General features: G+C 37.9%; 1 protein-coding gene across 8 annotated transcripts in view; it reads left to right on the top strand.

The window, feature by feature from the left end:
• Positions 1-18,190, top strand: part of dtna (dystrobrevin, alpha) — an 86,016-nt gene that overhangs the window by 61,450 nt on the left and 6,376 nt on the right. For 7 of the 8 annotated variants that reach the window (XM_064347069.1, XM_064347071.1, XM_064347070.1 and 4 more), the window contains 9 exons: positions 2,363-2,450; positions 3,921-4,021; positions 5,116-5,229; positions 7,135-7,231; positions 8,310-8,330; positions 11,217-11,382; positions 13,341-13,430; positions 15,340-15,463; positions 16,018-16,147. In XM_064347069.1, the coding sequence (XP_064203139.1) occupies positions 2,363-2,450; positions 3,921-4,021; positions 5,116-5,229; positions 7,135-7,231; positions 8,310-8,330; positions 11,217-11,382; positions 13,341-13,430; positions 15,340-15,463; positions 16,018-16,147 (931 nt within the window). The remainder of the gene's footprint in view (positions 1-2,362; positions 2,451-3,920; positions 4,022-5,115; positions 5,230-7,134; positions 7,232-8,309; positions 8,331-11,216; positions 11,383-13,340; positions 13,431-15,339; positions 15,464-16,017; positions 16,148-18,190) is intronic. The other variant, XM_064347073.1, reaches the window with a different exon arrangement.

Here is an 18,190-nt window from a genome sequence, read left to right as displayed (position 1 = left end):
TCACAGTATGTGCATATTTTTAACTGTTTGGTTTTTGTTGGGTTTATTATTTCCTGAAACTGTTTTCTAATTTGGCAACTTGTTTAAGCAATTCATTAAATAAAATAGGTGGTACTACAGAGTATGGTAAAATGGCCTCCTTGAAAAATAACACTCAAGAGTTAGAGTACTCCTTGTAATGTACTGTAGGTGGGACGGCTCCTGTTTAGTACGAAAAGTATATGTTTGTTGGCATTCATGCTGTCGGCTATTAACTTTACAATTTTGAAATCAATAATCTTGTGTGGTTACTTGTCTTCTGTTACTGCAAGCTATTTGTGTGTCAATGTGACATTGCTGTCTTTTATACTTCATCTTGAAAAGAATGTAGCCATCCATTTTCATGTTTCTCTTTCCTCTGGCTTCCATAATTAATTGTAAAGTCTTTTCAGTCTATGACGAAACCTTGATGAAATGCTAAGTGGGTATTGTATTACAATGGCAATTTTAAATGGATAGTTCACTTTCAAGGTTTTTAGAAAACATATTATTTCATTTTTATTTTAAGTTTTCAGACCAGAGTTTTATGTGCAGTACAGGCTATACAGGTGACAGATTCATTATATGGTGTTTATTCACAATTTTAAAAAATATACCTATGCCTCTTTCCATGAGCACAGCAGCCTCAGTTTGCAGGCTCCATAGGAAATAGTTCCAATGAAAAATGATATTAACTTTACATTTCTAAAGAATAATCTGGTGTTATACATACAAACAGCCTGTTGAGAACTTTGCTGTATAAGCTGCTTTGGAGTTGCTCAAAGCATATGTTCTTGCTTTAGGCCGCAATCTCCCTTTGTAAAGCTGGCGGTCCATCAGAAACTTCTCTGAATATCTAAAATATCCTTCAATGCACACCAAAACATACAATAAAAATTTTTAAACATACAATAATATTTAATGTCATAAAACCTTAGAAAATGAACAATGCTTTGTAGAAAGTTTTTTCCAAGCATGAAAGAAAGGGTATGTCATATAATTTACAGAAAAAAGTCCATATATTTTGTAGCCACAATATACAAGTAACATTGTGCAAATTCAGTCAATGTTTTCTTATTTAGTATTTAGCAGTATTTATTTGTAAGTGTATTGTTGTTATTATTATTATTATTATTAGTAGTAGTAGTAGTAGTAGTAGTATTAGTATAAGTATTATTACAAAGTATTGTTATGTTGTCTTCCTTAAATATGAAATTGTATGTGTAGATATCCCTTTCTGAACACAGGGGTCTTGTATAGCATAAAGGAAACATGGATTACTGTAGAAAAGTTTGACTGTGAAGGGAGACTGTTTAACACAAGATACAAGTGAAATGTGTATTTTACTCTAGTGGGAAGTTGGGAATTTTTCCTTTTGTAAGGTTTAGGTTTATGTTTTACTTTAGTAAGATGTAACAGAGGCCAGTGTTCGCATTTATAAAGTAAAACTACTTTACAGTACTAGCAACTACTTGATAAAGTGTGTAAAGTGTTTTACTCCAGTAAAGTGTGAAGGAAGTATGTGTTTTATTCCATTAAAGTGTCAAAGAAGCCTTTGTTTTACTTGTGTAATATGTGAAGGACACATTTTACTACAGTAAAATCTAGAAGAACCGTGTGCTTTACTGGCAAAATATACAGGAAACGTTTCACTCTCTGGCAGTGTGAACAAAATTTGTATTTTGCCCGAGTAAATTGTGTATGAAGACAGTGTTTCAGGAGGTGTAAAGAAAACCTATTTTTGTAAAGTGTAAAGGACTCCTATGCTTTACTCTTATAAAGTAGAAAGGAGGCCTGTGCTTTGTTCTCGTAAAATATACAAAAATTCAGCATTTTATTTTTGAAAAGTGTAAAGGAAGTCTGTGTGTGTGTTTTTTTTTTTTTTTTTTACTCTAGAATGTGTAAAGGAAACTGGTGTTTTACTGGTGTAAAGGAAGCCTGAATTTCAGTTGTATTAAGTAATGAACCCTGTGTTTTACTCTTATCTGTATAAAGGGAGTCTGTGTTTTACACTTTTAAAGTTTACAGGTCTGTGTAACTTAAATTGTAACTGAAGCCTGCATTTTCTGTAGTTAAAATGTGGATGAAGCCTTTAATTTAATTTAGCTATGTAAGGAAGCCTGTGGTTTTACTACTGTGAAGTGAAAGGGGAGTTTGTGGTTTACTCTTATTAAGTATAAAAGAAGCTTCTATTTTACTCTAGAATATATATTAAGGTTTAATCCTGTATATGTGTAGGGAAAGCCAGTGTTTTTCATAGTATAAAGTGTAACGGAAGATATTGTTTTACTCTAGGTTAAGTAGAAGGAGACCTGTGTTCCACTCCTCTCATTATGTCCCACAGCATGCTGGAGAGCAGTAGCCGTCTGGATGAAGAACACCATCTCATCGCCCGCTACGCTGCCAGACTTGCTGCTGACGCTGCATCAGCGGTGAGAGACTGTGGAAACTGTGGTGGTGCAGTGTGATGAAAGTGGAACACTGCACAGTGTGGCAGTGACTGTTGAATGCTGTGTTACAATGCAGTGACATTGAAAACCACTGCATTAGAGTAAATTATTAGTGCAAAAACATAGTTGTTTCTGTAGCTACATGCAGACTTTGATAACTGTATTTCCTGATATAATTTATTAATAATAATAATAATAATAATAATAGCTGTAGGCGGCAATTAAAGGGTCCAAGCATCAGGCCATCAGGTATGAATGACCAAGCAATTACAAAATTTAGCTCATTTAGACATCTATCAATGTTTCAGTGAGCTTATAAGAGTACTGCAAATTAATAGCATGTTAGCATAGTTAGCATTTAGATAACTAACTAACTAATTACATTACATCACAGGCATTTAGCAGATGCTCTTACACAACTTTTTACATATCAATTACATTGTATCCATTTATACAGTTGGATATATACTGAAGCAATCGTTAAGTACCTTCCTCAAGGGTACAATGACAGTGCCTAACCTTTGAGTTACAAGACCAGCTCCTTACTCAATATACTACACTGCCGCCCCATTATTACTATTATCAGCTTACTTTAAAGCATACTTCAGAGTCAATTAGTATTTTAGAATCATTAGCATCTTGTCATATGAAATATACATGTTACAAGGAAACTTCAGATACTTTACTGCATACTGCAAAAAGGAAGACTAAGTCTATTCTTACGATCTTCTTGTCTCTGTATGTGTGTGAAGTTTCATGGATGTTTATGTCAGTGAATCGAACAATCAATTAAGGTTTTTTTATGGCACCATTTCCAAATAGCAGCCCCCTCTAGTCAGTTGGGCCCTCAAGTCTTGCCTCCACTAGTGGCACATGAAGCATCTTCCCCTGACTCACTGTCTGTGCGAGCTGAAATTTGGGATTGCAGACTGCAAAAGAAGCAATGGGTGACGTAATGTGTTTGGGAGGAAAGCTTATGCTTGTCTGCCTTCTCCAAAATTGACTGCAGCAATGAGCTTTTAAAAAACCACTGGGCATTACAAATGGGAGGGGGGAGGAAAGAAAATAAAATATTGTTCTGTCTAATTGGATCTAATGACGATAGATGCAGGTAATTTTCTTCATTGTACTGATGCCATGGGTGTCTTTTTAAATCATATAAACACACTTTTAAATCATTTTTTCTTCATTCCAGTGCTGTCTGCAGCACATGGCAGCAGTAGTTTCCACAGTTGTAGTTGAAGGTGGAAAACACCTCTAGCACCTGTTATCTCAGCATTGGAGTGTTCTTTAAAATGGCAGCTTGGGGATCCAGCCCTGCTTCGCTGCATAAGTGCTTTGAAGTAAGGTGAAGTCACAAAGGTCCTATGTGATAGTATAATGCCAGCTATGAGTCACAAATATATGAATGGCAAGCAGTGTGATATTGTCTCCTTTATTTCCTTTTGATAGCAACAAGCTCAACAGCAGCGAGGGACTTCAGATATTGCACTCTCTCTGGATGCCAACAAACAGCAACGGCAACTTATTGCAGAGCTAGAAAACAAAAACAGGTGAGAATTTCATTCAGTAAGAAATAAAAATTTTCCCACTAGTATGTACAATTGTGTGTACTGTGTGTGTGTGTGTGTGTGTGTGTGCATGCATGTGGTAGTGATGGGACTGAAAACCTGCGGACCCCAAGGTTTATCCAAGGGTCAGGTGGGTTGGGTCACAAAAAAATGACATTCTTATTAATCGCAGATGGGTGGTGGGTGGGTGAGAACGTAATTAAATTTGTAAAATAAATTACAGTATGTTATTTTGGATCAAATAAAAAATATATAATTACATCTTTGAAGCTTCATTTGTTCTCTAGCAAACATTAGCAGGCAGTGTTGTGGTGTAGCAGAACTACGTGTAACTGAGCTACTAGCTTAACTAGCTTACACTGAGGTAGCTTCAATATAGGCCTAGTTAACTACTATTTAAAAGTAGCTTTAGTTTAGTTAAGTACATTTCTCTTATTGGTAGCTGTGCAGTACGTCTTCCAGTGCCAAGTAATTGGTAGCTTGCTTAACTACATAACTACATTCAGTTACTTTCCCAATACTTTTTGTCGGCTAATTCACTGAGAAATAATATAAATTGTTTTATGCAGGCTAGGTTCAGAGGTTTGAATTGAGATAAAATCATTAGTTGATGAGTGAATGATGAGTGTGTGGATTTGGAAGATGTCACAGCTTATCCACTCATCACTAGTATGTGTGTTGAAGCTTGGATTCTGTATTGAATTAGAATTGAGGAAGAATTTAATTAGAATGACCTGATGAAAGCATTTTTTGCCGAAAAGTTGGTTTAATAAACACAGCAAGGAGGAATCTGAGTGTGCAACCTTATTTTTCTATTATTGAATTAGAATTGCTAATTTTTGAAAAGTAATTAGATTCAGAATTTAAATTTCTTCCTTGTCTGGACCAGTACCAAGGAAAAAGTTACAGTGTAAAAACATTATGTAGCACATGAAAAATACAACTTAAATACTTTTTTCTTGGTTGAAATTTCGATAAAAATATTAATTGGCATGTATTTATTGCTTGGCTGTCGATTAATCTGCAATAACCAGTCAGTAATCAATGGTCTTACCATATACGTGTGTGTGTCACAGAGAGATACTGCAAGAGATCCAGCGGTTGCGGTTGGAACATGAGCAGGCCTCTCAGCTGCCACCTGACAAGGCCCAGCAAAACCCCACCCTGCTGGCTGAGCTTCGACTTCTCAGGTACACACACATACGCACACACTCATGCCCATGTGCTCACCTATGATTATTTTACAGCTTCCAGGCTGCACAGACCTACCGTACAGAGCTAGTGCTGAACAAAGAAGAGGCACATCTCTCGCTGACAATTTTGTCTGCTGTAGCCTAGGTCAATGTTGATTAACTAACTGGATAATATGGGAGTGCTGACTACTCAGAAAATACTGGTGTGGGTTTGGGCAATTTTCAAACTACAACTATCCTCTGACAATTTTGACATTTCCATAGCCAGACAAAAATGGTGGAACATTTCAGATTCAAGCAAGCAATTCAGGAAGCATCATCATTTCTAAAGTGTTTAATTAGGGCCCAAATAAAAAATTAATTTAATTTACCAGGCTAACCCTGTTTTTTTTTATTAGTTTGCAAACTGCTTAGTGCATTGGCTTGTTAATACCTGCAAAACACATACAGTATATAGTACACACATAGTACTTTATGAGCAAAAAATAGCTTTTCCATATACATAATATTACTTGTTTCATTATTTTTCAAGGAGTAATGTACATTACATTTTCCCATTTGTACTATCAGCGAGAGTACAGTGACATTAGCCTCCCTGATCTTTCAGAACAATATTATCTCAAGTAAGCCACTAAAATGCTCTTTCACCTTTTCAAAATGAAGGCCAAAGCTTCATGCTAAATAGTAATGAGGAAGAGTGTAGATATGTTTATAATGCGAGCAGCTGCGCCTCTATTAGCCTCTCTCTGGACAGCAGTATAGTATAGATAACAATGTCTCAGTTTACTTGGCTTCGTCAGCAGGTCAGTGTTTACATTGCTGATAGACACAATAAAGTTAAACATGCCCATTAAGATTAAATAAATTCTGAAGAGTGGTATTACAAAGTAATCATAAGCACTCGCAGTGTATTCATAGAAAGAGACAAATTTTTTATGAACTTGCGCAGAGTCATGCTATTTACAGCTAGAAATTCATTTATTTTTCTGTACCTGTTTACGGCCCAACTAAGACTATATTCTGCTATAACGGGATATGGCGATGACTCGAGTGAGGTTGGCACACGTCTACTCATTACACAAAATAAAAATATGTTAAATTTAAACCCAACCTAACCCTGCTGGGATGAGGCAAATGATTTCCTGCCACTGCTGCCTTATGGTGATATAATCAGCTAATGACGTAATGTAGCAACAGTGGAAAGTGCCTAATGGAAAGTGCCTTTATTTATGGAGTCAGTCACTCATTCATGAATTTAGTTTTCTATTCTTCCCCATTTGCCAATAATAATTATTGGCTGCCGTATCATGGCAACTTCTTTTATGAATTAGGCGTGGTGCACTCTAATATATGCTCTTCCAAAGTATGTGACCTTCTTCTCTCGCCAATCCACCAGCTGAGCCACACTTACTGCACAAGATGGCGCAACTTTCATGTGTGCCGCAGGCAAATAGCTGGTGCCCAACTGACCAAAGAGGCCACTGTTACACTGATGTGGTAAATTCCGTGTTTACTGTACCCTTCTTCCCTGGGTGACCTGCTAGTTATTTATCACCCCTCTGGGTTCCCAGCCTTGGCCGACACTGACATGGTCAGGATTCCGCCTGGACCTTTGGGTGCATTGTACTGAAAACAAGAACCTCAGCTAGATAAACCACTCAGTAGCCCATATATTTAAAATATAATTAATATTGATAATAACATAACAAAATGCATTGTATGTATATGATGATTTCCCATTAAATAGTTCATAGTTTCTGTCATGCCTAAAGTTATTAGGTTTCTGTGTGTCGCAGTTTTCTCATTGCTGGTATTATTTTTCATTGCGGATTCATGGGTAATGTAGGCTGGCCCAGGTTGTTCTATAAGGTTCTATGAGTAATATTGTGACTCTCCTGGCAGGCAACGTAAGGATGAGTTGGAGCAAAGGATGTCTGCTCTGCAGGAGAGCCGCAGAGAACTGATGGTGCAGCTGGAGGGTCTCATGAGATTGCTGAAGGTATGAACTCCGCCCACCTGCCACGCCCCTGAGGGTGATTGTCTCATTCCCACTTCTTGTGAGCCACCTCAAAGTATCCAGTTCTATTGTCAATTTTCTGAACCCTCAGTAATTCAGTGAAACCAATCCAGAACAAATCCCTGTAGATATTATATGCTGTATATATATATATATATATATATATATATATATGTGTGTGTGTATATATGGACACAAATATGATTCTTTGGGTCAAATATTAATTAATGGGTGTTTGTCAAGGGTGTCAAGGGTACTGGGAATTACTGCCTCACGTGTCTTTGTTTCTGTATTACTCCAACAATGCTATTTGATAGATACCATAACTTGAGAAGAAGAGAGAGAAACAACAGCAGAAAGAAACATGATTAATACAGCTACTCATCAGAACAACACTCAACACTATTGTAATGATTGCAAAATACATAAATGCAATAAAAGAAAAATTGTATGAAACATGAAAAGGAGTAGACACAAAATTCACCATACAAAATGTCTAGTATCAGTGCAAGAGGTACTTAACAAATCCAGTGACTTGAAAAGAGTAGTTTCACTTAATTAAGGGTTTTAAAAAACCAGAAGCTCACAAGCACAATGTGGATTAACTTGTAAGTTGTAAAAGAAGTCCTGTGTGAATGGGTGTAGGACAAAGGCAATGTGAATGAGTTTAAGGAGGTGCTGTCAAATTTGTTTCAGGAGGCACTTTGTGAATGAATGTGATGGAGGTGCTGTGTGAATGATTGTTGGAAGGTGCTGTGTGAATGGGTGTAGGGGAGGCACAATATGAATGAGTTTAAATTGAGCATGCATGAATGAAATTGCTGCATGAATGAATGCAATGGAGATGCTGTATGAATTATTTTAAAATAGGTGTTGTTTGAATGAGTTTAAGGAGGTGCTGTGTGCACAGGTATGAAAGCTGCTGCAAATCTATATCTATAGCTTGGTGACAGCAGTGATATAATAACTAGTGATGCTTAAAAGGTTAAAAATACAAAAGGGTATACAACACTATGCTGCTTCTAAGATTCTGTCCATCTTATTAACCCTTTTTCAACAGGAGGAAGAGTTGAAGAATGCAGTAAGTGTGTGAAATAAGCAAACCAACACTGGTTTCTTGCAACACTTTTCACTGAAATATGAAGAGAACTGGGATTCAGAATTGTTTGCATATGTATTCTGGCCAGTACAATATAGAAGAAACATATTAAAATATATGTACTATTTTGTTACAGCGATAACTTTGAGAGTGAATGAATATGCAAAGTTCACCCTTAAGTTAGATGACTCAAACCTTCAAAAGTGAATTACTTTTTTCTCCCATGTACTCTTCATATTAATGCGTCAAATTTATGTTTTGAGGGAAGTGCATTTTTTTCCTTTATACTAAAAGCCCACCGTTGCAGTTTCTGTTTTCTGTTGTGTGGTGAGGTTAATAATGACCCATAATTTTCACACACTGGTTTGTAAAATGGTCTATACAGTATCCTTATAGAGACTGACAGTCACCATGGAAACAACATAAGTCTTCAGGTACCAGCCACTGCTCTTGAAGAAAGAGGTGACTGATGCTTATAGTTAGCTTGGGGCAAATAAATGGATTCTGTTTTTGTTCAATAGGAGTATAGCAGCACTATTTCTGAGCTGTGTAGCTGACATGTCTAGTATCTCTTGACGGTAGCTGCGAGGCTATCAGTAATGCTATACTTAGAATTGGGTACTACTGCGTCTCTTGACAGCAGCTGTGATGCTATGCTTGGACTATTAATAGGAAACCTTTCTGTCTGATGGAACGGTAAACAACCTACAAATACACATTGTTGTATATAATATCCTCGGTAGAAATTCTGAATAGGAATGTACTCCAACGCATTGGATTGGAAATGATACAATAAATATGAGGTTAAAGTGCACACTGTCAGCTTTAATTTAATGGTATTCACATCCATATCCATGTAGGAATGCTCACTTAGTGCTCACATTTTAGGGGACCAACCCAAATTGGACAACTTAACATAATCTTAAATAAAGTCATCATATTTAGTACTTGGTTGCAAATCCTTTGCATTTGAAGACTGCCTGAAGTATGTGACCCATAGACATCACCAGATGCTGGGTATTGTCCCAGGTGAGACTCTGCCAGGCCTGTACTGCAGCCTTCTTCAGTTTAATTTTTTGTACATTTTTTTTTTGGATCATTTTTGCCTTACGGTCTTATTTTCAGCAAGTGAAATGCATGTTGAATTGGATGATTGACTTGACCACTCATGAACATTCTACTTTTTGGCCCTGAAAAACTCCTTAGTTGCTTCAGCAGCATGTTTGGAGTCATTGTCCTGCTGCAAGGTGAAGTGCCTTCCATTGAATTTTGAGGCATTTGGATGGATCTGATCCGATAATATGTTTCTGTACACTTCAGAATTCATCCTGTTGCAGCTGTGAACAGTCACATCACCAGTAAAGACAATTGAATCTGTTCCAGCTGTGGCAGCCATACATGTCCAAGCCATAACACTACCTTCATTCCAGAACTCAGTTTTTTAAATGTACTTTTTAGCCAACTCTAAACTGGCCACTCTATTCTTGAGACTTACCTGGTATGCATCTTGCAGTGAACCCTTTGAGGTTATGCTGGAGTAGCCATCTCTTTTCTTTAGCCTTGGACATGTCTAAGCCTCCATCCTGGGGAGTGTTCTTGATCTGTTCAGCAGTTGAAAAGTGTTTTTTCTTCTCAATTGAAAGTAACCTTCGTTCATCCACTATAGTGGTCTTCTGTGGTCCACCGGGTGGTTTGCTTTTGCATTCTAGCTTCTTAACAATGTACCAAACATTGATTTTGACACACCCAGTGTTTTGTCAATGTCTTTCTATCCCATGATGGCCTGCTTTACTGGCATTGACAGTTCTTTTGTCCTCATGTTGAGAGACAACGGCAACAGACTCCAAATGCAAATTCCACAACTAAAATCAACCCTAGACCTAAAATCAACTCTTTAATTTGTAATCAAATAATTTACATGTGGTTAAAGTGCAGATCAGCACCTCAGCTTTGCCACATCACCACCCCTGTCATACATTATTTTCCAATAATGGGACAGCCCTTCCTGGTTCATTCCTTACATGTTAATTCTGGAATTGACATCAGGTGCTTACTTGGATCTTTGTTCTGAATGTATCCCCATCAAATAAAAAATGAACCAAAATACCAAAACTGTTGAGAAAAAAAACATTTGAAATGCTTTATATCACTGTGGTTCCAAGCACATTTTTCAGTATCAAATAAACTGGCCCTAACTACAACTCCAGCTGCTGTTTTTAAACAAGGCATCATTTCATCATCAAGTACGGAGTACCATTCACAATGTGTTCCTAAAAGATATTAAGAAAGTATAAAAGAAATTATAGCAAAATATGAAATTCCATCTGAACATGATGTGTGTAAAGGAAAAATGTCATGCTTACATTGTGCATTTTTTGTATTTTATGTTTTTTGGCAGTAATTTTCAGTTTGATTCTATGAATTCATCCTTTAAGTGGCTAATAAGCACTCTTATAATTTTGTTTTTACTTGAAGGTGTTTTGGTGTATAGCTTATGAACATGAATATGCAGTTAATGCCTTAAACTAACAGCATGTCATGTTTTTGCTGTGGTTTGAATTTCCTGGAAATGCTGCTAACTGAACCTAAATTGCATTGTGGCATGCTTGGCTGTCAATCCGCTCTTGAATTAGTGGAAACAAGGGATTCTGTTCTGTTCTGTTCTTACTGGTGAACAAGCAACATTTTAAATCATAAAAGACTAAGAAGCTAAATGCTTTCTTATATGTTTCTATGGTATTCATGTGTGCCATGCTAAAGTATACACTTTGCGCATTATTGTGAATGATGTGTCATTGCCTTGGTTACAGTGTTCCAGAAAAGAGGTCATGTTGACTCATGCTGGGTGTAACTCTCCCTTTGTTTCAGACTCAGGGGGCGGGTTCCCCTCGTTCCTCTCCCAGTCACACCATCAGCCGGCCAATCCCCATGCCCATTCGCTCTGGCTCTGCTTCCGCCTGCACCACACCCACCCACACGCCTCAGGATTCGCTCACTGGTGTGGGAGGTGACGTCCAAGAGGCTTTTGCTCAGGGTACGCCCCGCTAACATCCACTTACCTTCTGCTAGACCTGGTCTGACCTCTCTCACAGTTAGGGGTGTGTTCAATTGATTTTGCCATTTAAACAATCCAAGTCCCTTTGCCTAGCACTATTGATGGCTCCTATAATGTATCACCTATTTTTTGTTTGTATTGGATGGCCTGACATCATGACCACACCTACTTTGACTGCATATTGTGCTCTGTTTTGATTTAAGGCCAGTACATTGTATAGTGATGATGTCGAGTTTGCTCTTAATTAGGCATTAAACAAAGTCCCCGTCAGGCTGCAGTGGTCTGAGGAATCTGAAAGGGACGGGCATCCTGTGCCAGCAGACATGCTCAAATGACAAGGACGACAATCCCAGCCAGAGGAATAACGAATATTGAACGTGAACACAAACTAACTACTGATTTTCCTCAATATGGAGTTTGTTTGGTTCCTTGAGCTGCCTAGTACGTGGTTTTGCCAAGTCATCGCTCCCTGGCACAGACACTTACAGGACCTAATTGAGCCAGGTCCAGCAGCACGTATAATCCATTTTGATGTTAAGATGCATATAACTGACAAAGGTACTCTTATCAGTTTAGGTTTATTTTGTTGTTGTCATTGCTTTGGTGAATGGTTCATCCTATTACACTCAGAACCAAAGACCACCAAAGAGCTTTTCCAATTAATAGAGCAGTGGAGTAATATGGTCATTCAGCAGTAGCCATTCTGATTTTGAAACAAATTTGCTATATTAATATGAAGTAATATGCCATCTTTTTCAAATTCCATTCATGTCACTGTTTAAAGGAAAAATATGTCACTGCAGAATGGGTGATTTAGCAAAGTGGAAGTGAGGTAAAATAGAACAGACGAAAATTCTTCAGTTCTTTGTGTAATAGGAAGGCAATAACGATTACATCATTTTTACAAAATGCAACTGTCTGTTGCATTACACCCGCAGCTTGTGACTGGACAGCTATAAAACTTTTAAAAATTATTTACGTAGCCTCCAACATGAATGAGTAAATTACAGCAGAGTCTCTGCAAAAACAATGATGTCATCATATATATCTGTTACAGAGTATTAGTTGGTGTGCATCACCCCCCTGTGTTCAATCATAGAGCCTACACATCTACCTTTGAAGGGATTTCCTTAGATGAAGCCTGTATTTGCTGTTCAAGCAGAGGCATAATTTACAGAGGGCTATAATGATAACGCTGCTTTACAAAAATATGCATTCAACAGATTTAGGTGAGTTATGGCTTCTTGGCTTTGGCATGGTGAAAGCTTCTCCATTGTCAGATGCTTTCTCCTTTCCTAATCATTCACACTGGTAATTAAGGACAAGAAAGAGTCTATCACTGATTTACAACAACCATGTTATTTTCTAAAGATCAATGAAATGTTCTTTTGGTAAATTATATTCACATTCTCACTCCCTTGGGCAAACAGTTGCTTGCATTTGTTGTAATAATAATAATAATAATTATTATTATTATTCTTATTATTATTATCGTTATTATTATATGTGTGTCCCTGTATTAGCATTTCAGTATATAATGTTGTATGTGAATACTTACATGTATAATGGCATGCATGTGTGTATTGCTTGACTAATGTTGGAGAAAAAGCTCCTGAAACAAGGCTTTCATGTATGGCCCAGCAGGCTTTTTACAGTGTTTAAATGATGACATTTGAGCTGTTAAGTTAATTATTTCTCCACTGACACCCTGATTATGAATATTTCTCCAACCCACACAGTGTGAGATGCCAGGCTATATTCTTAGCCTGTTATATTTACTGTATGGGCTGAAGAGAAGAGAGCTCACAGAAGGTTATTTATGCACAAGCCATGGAAAGAGCTCACTTTTTGCCTTGGTGTTGCCAGGCAACAGGGGAATGTAGAATGTGCTCTCCTGATCCTGTTCTCCTTTTTAACTGGCCGTTTGCATTTGTCAGGCTCCAGGAGGAACTTGAGAAATGACTTGCTGGTGGCGGCAGATTCCATCACAAACACCATGTCATCACTTGTCAAGGAGCTCAATTCAGGTGAGAAGCCGGCCTAGGTATACACAACCACCACAAAACATCAGTAAAAACCAAAAGATTCCATAATCACAAAAAAAAATGAATCTTGAGATTTTATTGTCGCATTCGGTCCGCCAGAAGCGAATCCGACTGTTAGAGAGAACACATGCACCAGGGTTGTGTTAACTAATCAGCCCGGGTGCTTAAGGGTGTGTTCCCCTCCACATGGGGCCGAGACCGTGAGCTCACACTGAGAGAGCGAGTTCCTGAGTTGTGTTTGTCAGAGCACGAAAGACAGCAAGAAAGAAAACAATGTAGCTGGCAACTGAAAAGATGGTCAGCTAGGAGTGGCAAGCTGAAAACCTGTCACTCCATTTTACTTTCTTTTGTCTTTGTTATTTTAGTTTGTGGTTTTATTTATTTTTTGTTGCCCAGAACCCATGAGGGGGAAGGATGAAGCTGTTTGTTTATTTGATTTTGTGTTGGTGTGGGTGCGCTCTCTCTCTATGTGACAAACGATGGTGTTTACCAGAACTGCCGCATCTCCTTTCCAGGGATGTCACACCGGCATGTGACATTTATATATCCTGACCTGATATGTTGGGTATTTGCCTCATCCTTAGCTATTAGTTGTAATTAGTTATCAATGACGAACATGTTTGAACATGTGAACGTTTTGTTTGTGACATTTATGATGAGTTAAATATGACTAACTGGTCCCAATATTAAACAAAATTTCACATATTTTACACAACAATTTCAATTGTGAAATTTAGGTGAATGGTAGATTTGACCAACAGGAATGTGATTCTGGCATTAACTCAATTTTGGCCAGATAGTGATTCTGCAACATTTTTCAGCTCTCCTATGAAATGGCCGAGTGCAAGACATATATCTCAAGCTCATGTCGGGTCACATTTTCTGACCATCATTTCCTGCAACGGCCTTGTCAATTAAACAGTCAGTTGTCTTTCTTGTAACATACTTCTCAAAACACTTGTATTCCGGAGGCATGTTGGGTCCAGAGTAGTAGATTCTCTGTATTCTGGCAGTGCCTTTTGATGGACACAAGGCAATACCACTAGAGCTAGACCTGGATCAAATAAATTAATATGCTTCCACACATCGCTTATAGCAAAATATGATTCATAAAAAATATTCACTGTTTTGTCCTCAAGACCTTCAGCTTTCAGGTCACATACCCAAAAATGTTGTCTGTTTTTTCACCAGTCAAGTGATATTCATAATATACTGTAGAGGTTTTTGGAATTATTTAAACAATATTCACTCTTAACATATGTATGTAGTGCTCAGATGTGTAAATGTTTTTGTTTGGGGAGTCCCAGGCTGACACTACTTAGATCTTTAACAGGATACAGTAATGTCATGTGACAGGAAGTCAGGGCCTTGTGGTTATGAGAATACCCTTAAAAACAAGAACATGACGACAGCAAAACCACCCGTACTTCTCAAAAGTAGCATCTGCAGGATTGTATCACTGCCAGCAAGAGGGATTTGAATATTTGTGGTCTCTGTTTAAATATAGAAACTGATATTCCAAAGTAATTCAGAGGTGTGCTGTCTGTTTGCAGCTCAGAATAGTAAATGGAATGACAGATTGAATTACCCAAATAAATTGTTTAGTACTTTGGAACGAATCTCCTTGTTTTTATGACTCCATCCCATTACTCATAAAAATGTTAATCAGAAATTCAACTGAAAAGGTAATTGAATGTAATGTAGTAGTCTAGCATCAAGATTATCTGTCACTGCAATTGGGAAGAACTCATCAACTATAAGAATCAGCTTGCTGACGGTATACTTGTCAATTGAAAATCCAATTTTAAACTTCATAAAAAATCAGTTATGAAATGGCATATGTATGTCTCTTCCAATAACACACACTTTCCCCATTTAAACTGTTCCTTAGAGGCTGGCAGCGAGACAGAGAGCAATGTGGACTCAGACTTTGGCCGCCCGCAGTTTGATGACCTGGTCCTATCGCCCACTTCAGAGAAGGCCTTCCTTGCACAGATCCATGCCCGCAAACCAGGGTACCACTTAAGCGCCTCTGTGTTGACCAGCAGCCTTACTGACATCTAAATACCTGCTTATCCTGCATCAGCCACATTCCTTTTTCAACTTGATTTAAAAAAAAGCATTAAATACTGTATGTAACTAAATAAACATTTAGTGGTTACAGATAGCATTAGCGGTTCAAGGCTTGCCTATTAATGTGCGTTATTTGGTGTCACTGTGTACACTCTTCTCTGTCCTGGCACCACAGTGTTGGAATGGCCTCCAAAGTACTGTAAGGATATAATTTGCTGTCCCTCTTCTGTTGCCACATTAAAGATCATTTCTTTAGACCGCATCTTGGTTCCACTATTCCTGACCTTCCCTCCAGCACTTCCCCAACATCACTTGGTGTGGGCATTCTAACCTCACCTACTGCTAGAAGCATTGTTTTTAGTGCAGGATATTACTTGCCAAGATGTGAATTCTTCCTATATTGCCCACTTTAATTGAATGCAACTGTTATTGTAAGTCACTCTGGATAAGAGTGCTTGGCAAAATGACTAAGCTGTAAATTGTGAAATTGTGTCAGGGGAGCAGATGATGCAGACTTTATGAGGCCGGAAGTTGAGAGCTATGAAAATGACTCTGTTCGACAACTTGAAAATGAGTTGAAGATGGAGGAGTTCCTGAAACAGAACCAGCAAGAGAAAACGTACATGGTGAGTATCCGTTTTTCACCCATCAGCTACATCGACAGACCACTGTGGATAGCTCCATCAGTATCCTGTGCTTATCCCTAGCCTGAAACTGAGCATAAGTAGAAGTGTGTGTACAATCTATGTGTAGAAGTAGAATCTGAGCTGCTTATCTCTGCTGCTGGTGTGAAGACCATAGACTGCCTACAAGTGTGTAATATCAGAGTGCTTCAAGCTTGCATCTGCGCTTTATGTGTTCATGTGCACTGTCTCTGTTGGAAAATCTGTGAAAAGAGGTTTTTTCCTCTCTTTTAGTCATGTTCTTAATTTCTTTGATTCTGCCTTTTTCTTGGTCCTGTCCTGTCCTAGGTGACTTTGCAGGAATGAGCGCATTCCATCCGTTTCTGAGTAAGTGCTCTACAAAACTGCTTCCTGCTTGTTTTTCAACTTCTTTCTCATTCTGTGGCCTTTTCTCAGATCTCCAATGATGCATAAGAATAAGAATACTAATAATAGATCCAAGAACGATTTTTGGTCCAAGGTGAGGCACTTCAATCAACTGTACTAGTAACAAGTATGGCCTGAAGCTCCCGACACTGACATATAATTGGCCAAATTGTAGTCTCACAGTCTGGTTATTTCAAAGCACATCCCCTGAAGATTGTTAGACTTATCTTGTATCAGTCAACCTGATAATACTATAATGTTATGACCCTGGCAAGTTAGGCTAGCTAAAGCATTGCCATGGAAGGGATGTTCCCAGTAGACAAGAGCAGTCTTGTCAAAATTACGAGAAAAGGTAAAACTGGCATTTAAAAAAGACAGAGGACAAAGCTGGTTCCAGATATCATACTTAAAAGATGCATAGAAAGACTTAAAAATGTTGAAATGTATGACCATGTTTTAAGGATTCAAATGTAACTTGCTAAAAAATAGCACTAGCACAGATGAGAAGAGGGCATGTCTAAATCAATTTCCATAGTTCAGCTGCACAAGCATACGCAGGGCATATCACACCAGAGGCATGGCAAAGGCCACACACCAGATAATCCGAGATGTTTGCCACATTCCCTTCAAATGAACAGTGGCATCATGTACCCTTATTTTCATGTGTATATAGTTGCAGTGCATGCTTTCTGCCACTAACATTTGACTGTCCATTATGCCCATTACATACACTGTTATTACCTGCCATCCCAATACCATTCAACCATTCCAAATATCTCAAGTGCATTTTTAGCATTCCAAACCATTGAGCAATAGCAGATGCCACTGTCAGCCACCAATTCATGATGTGTTTAACAGTAGCATTAATCATGAACTCATGAGTGTCCCTCACACTCAAGCACTGTGCATTGAGTACATTTTTGTTACTTGTGCAATTCCATACAGCTGTTACTATATAAATGAAGGGTTTCTAGCATTAGCTAAATTAATTTATTATGTGTCACCAGATTGAACTAGGCAAGTCTATTGCTCTCCCTATATTTACCTTCCTTGAGTATGCATGTATCAACTGCAGTTTTACTTTGCAGCTGCATCTTTTATCACAGAAAAATGCAGCACATTTTTGTAAAAGAAATGTATTTTGATAAAGGAAGACATGAGGAATAAGAGCCCTTTCAGATTTAAAAAGGGGTATATCATTTTGATGACAAAAGCTTTTCAGCAGAAAAAGGAAGTATAGTTTGAAATGAGCAAATTCTATCAGCGCTAAGTTAACTTCAAGATTTTTGTTTTTCACACAGTTTTTTCCACATAGTGAACTGGAGGGAATATTATACCAGGGAACTAAGTGGAACCACTGGGGAACACAATTGGGTGAAATTAGTAAATGTTAAGTAACTTAAATAGTTGTCTTACCTGTACCAGAATGGCATACCTCTGTGAAAAGCATTTTGCCTTTTAAATTATAAATATTATTTTTATGTGCTAGAAAAGTAGCCTGTTGATGGAATTGCTCCTCTGTGAAGTATGATGGTTGATGATTTCTGTGAAATCCATTTACTGAGTGTCTGTCCTCTTCCCCAATTGCCTCTGGGGTTTGAAGACAAAGCTGAAAGGGGT

The sequence above is a fragment of the Anguilla rostrata genome, chromosome 8 (assembly GCF_018555375.3).
Source record: "Anguilla rostrata isolate EN2019 chromosome 8, ASM1855537v3, whole genome shotgun sequence".
NCBI lineage: Eukaryota > Metazoa > Chordata > Actinopteri > Anguilliformes > Anguillidae > Anguilla > Anguilla rostrata.
This window is presented reverse-complemented; position numbering and strand designations above follow the sequence as displayed.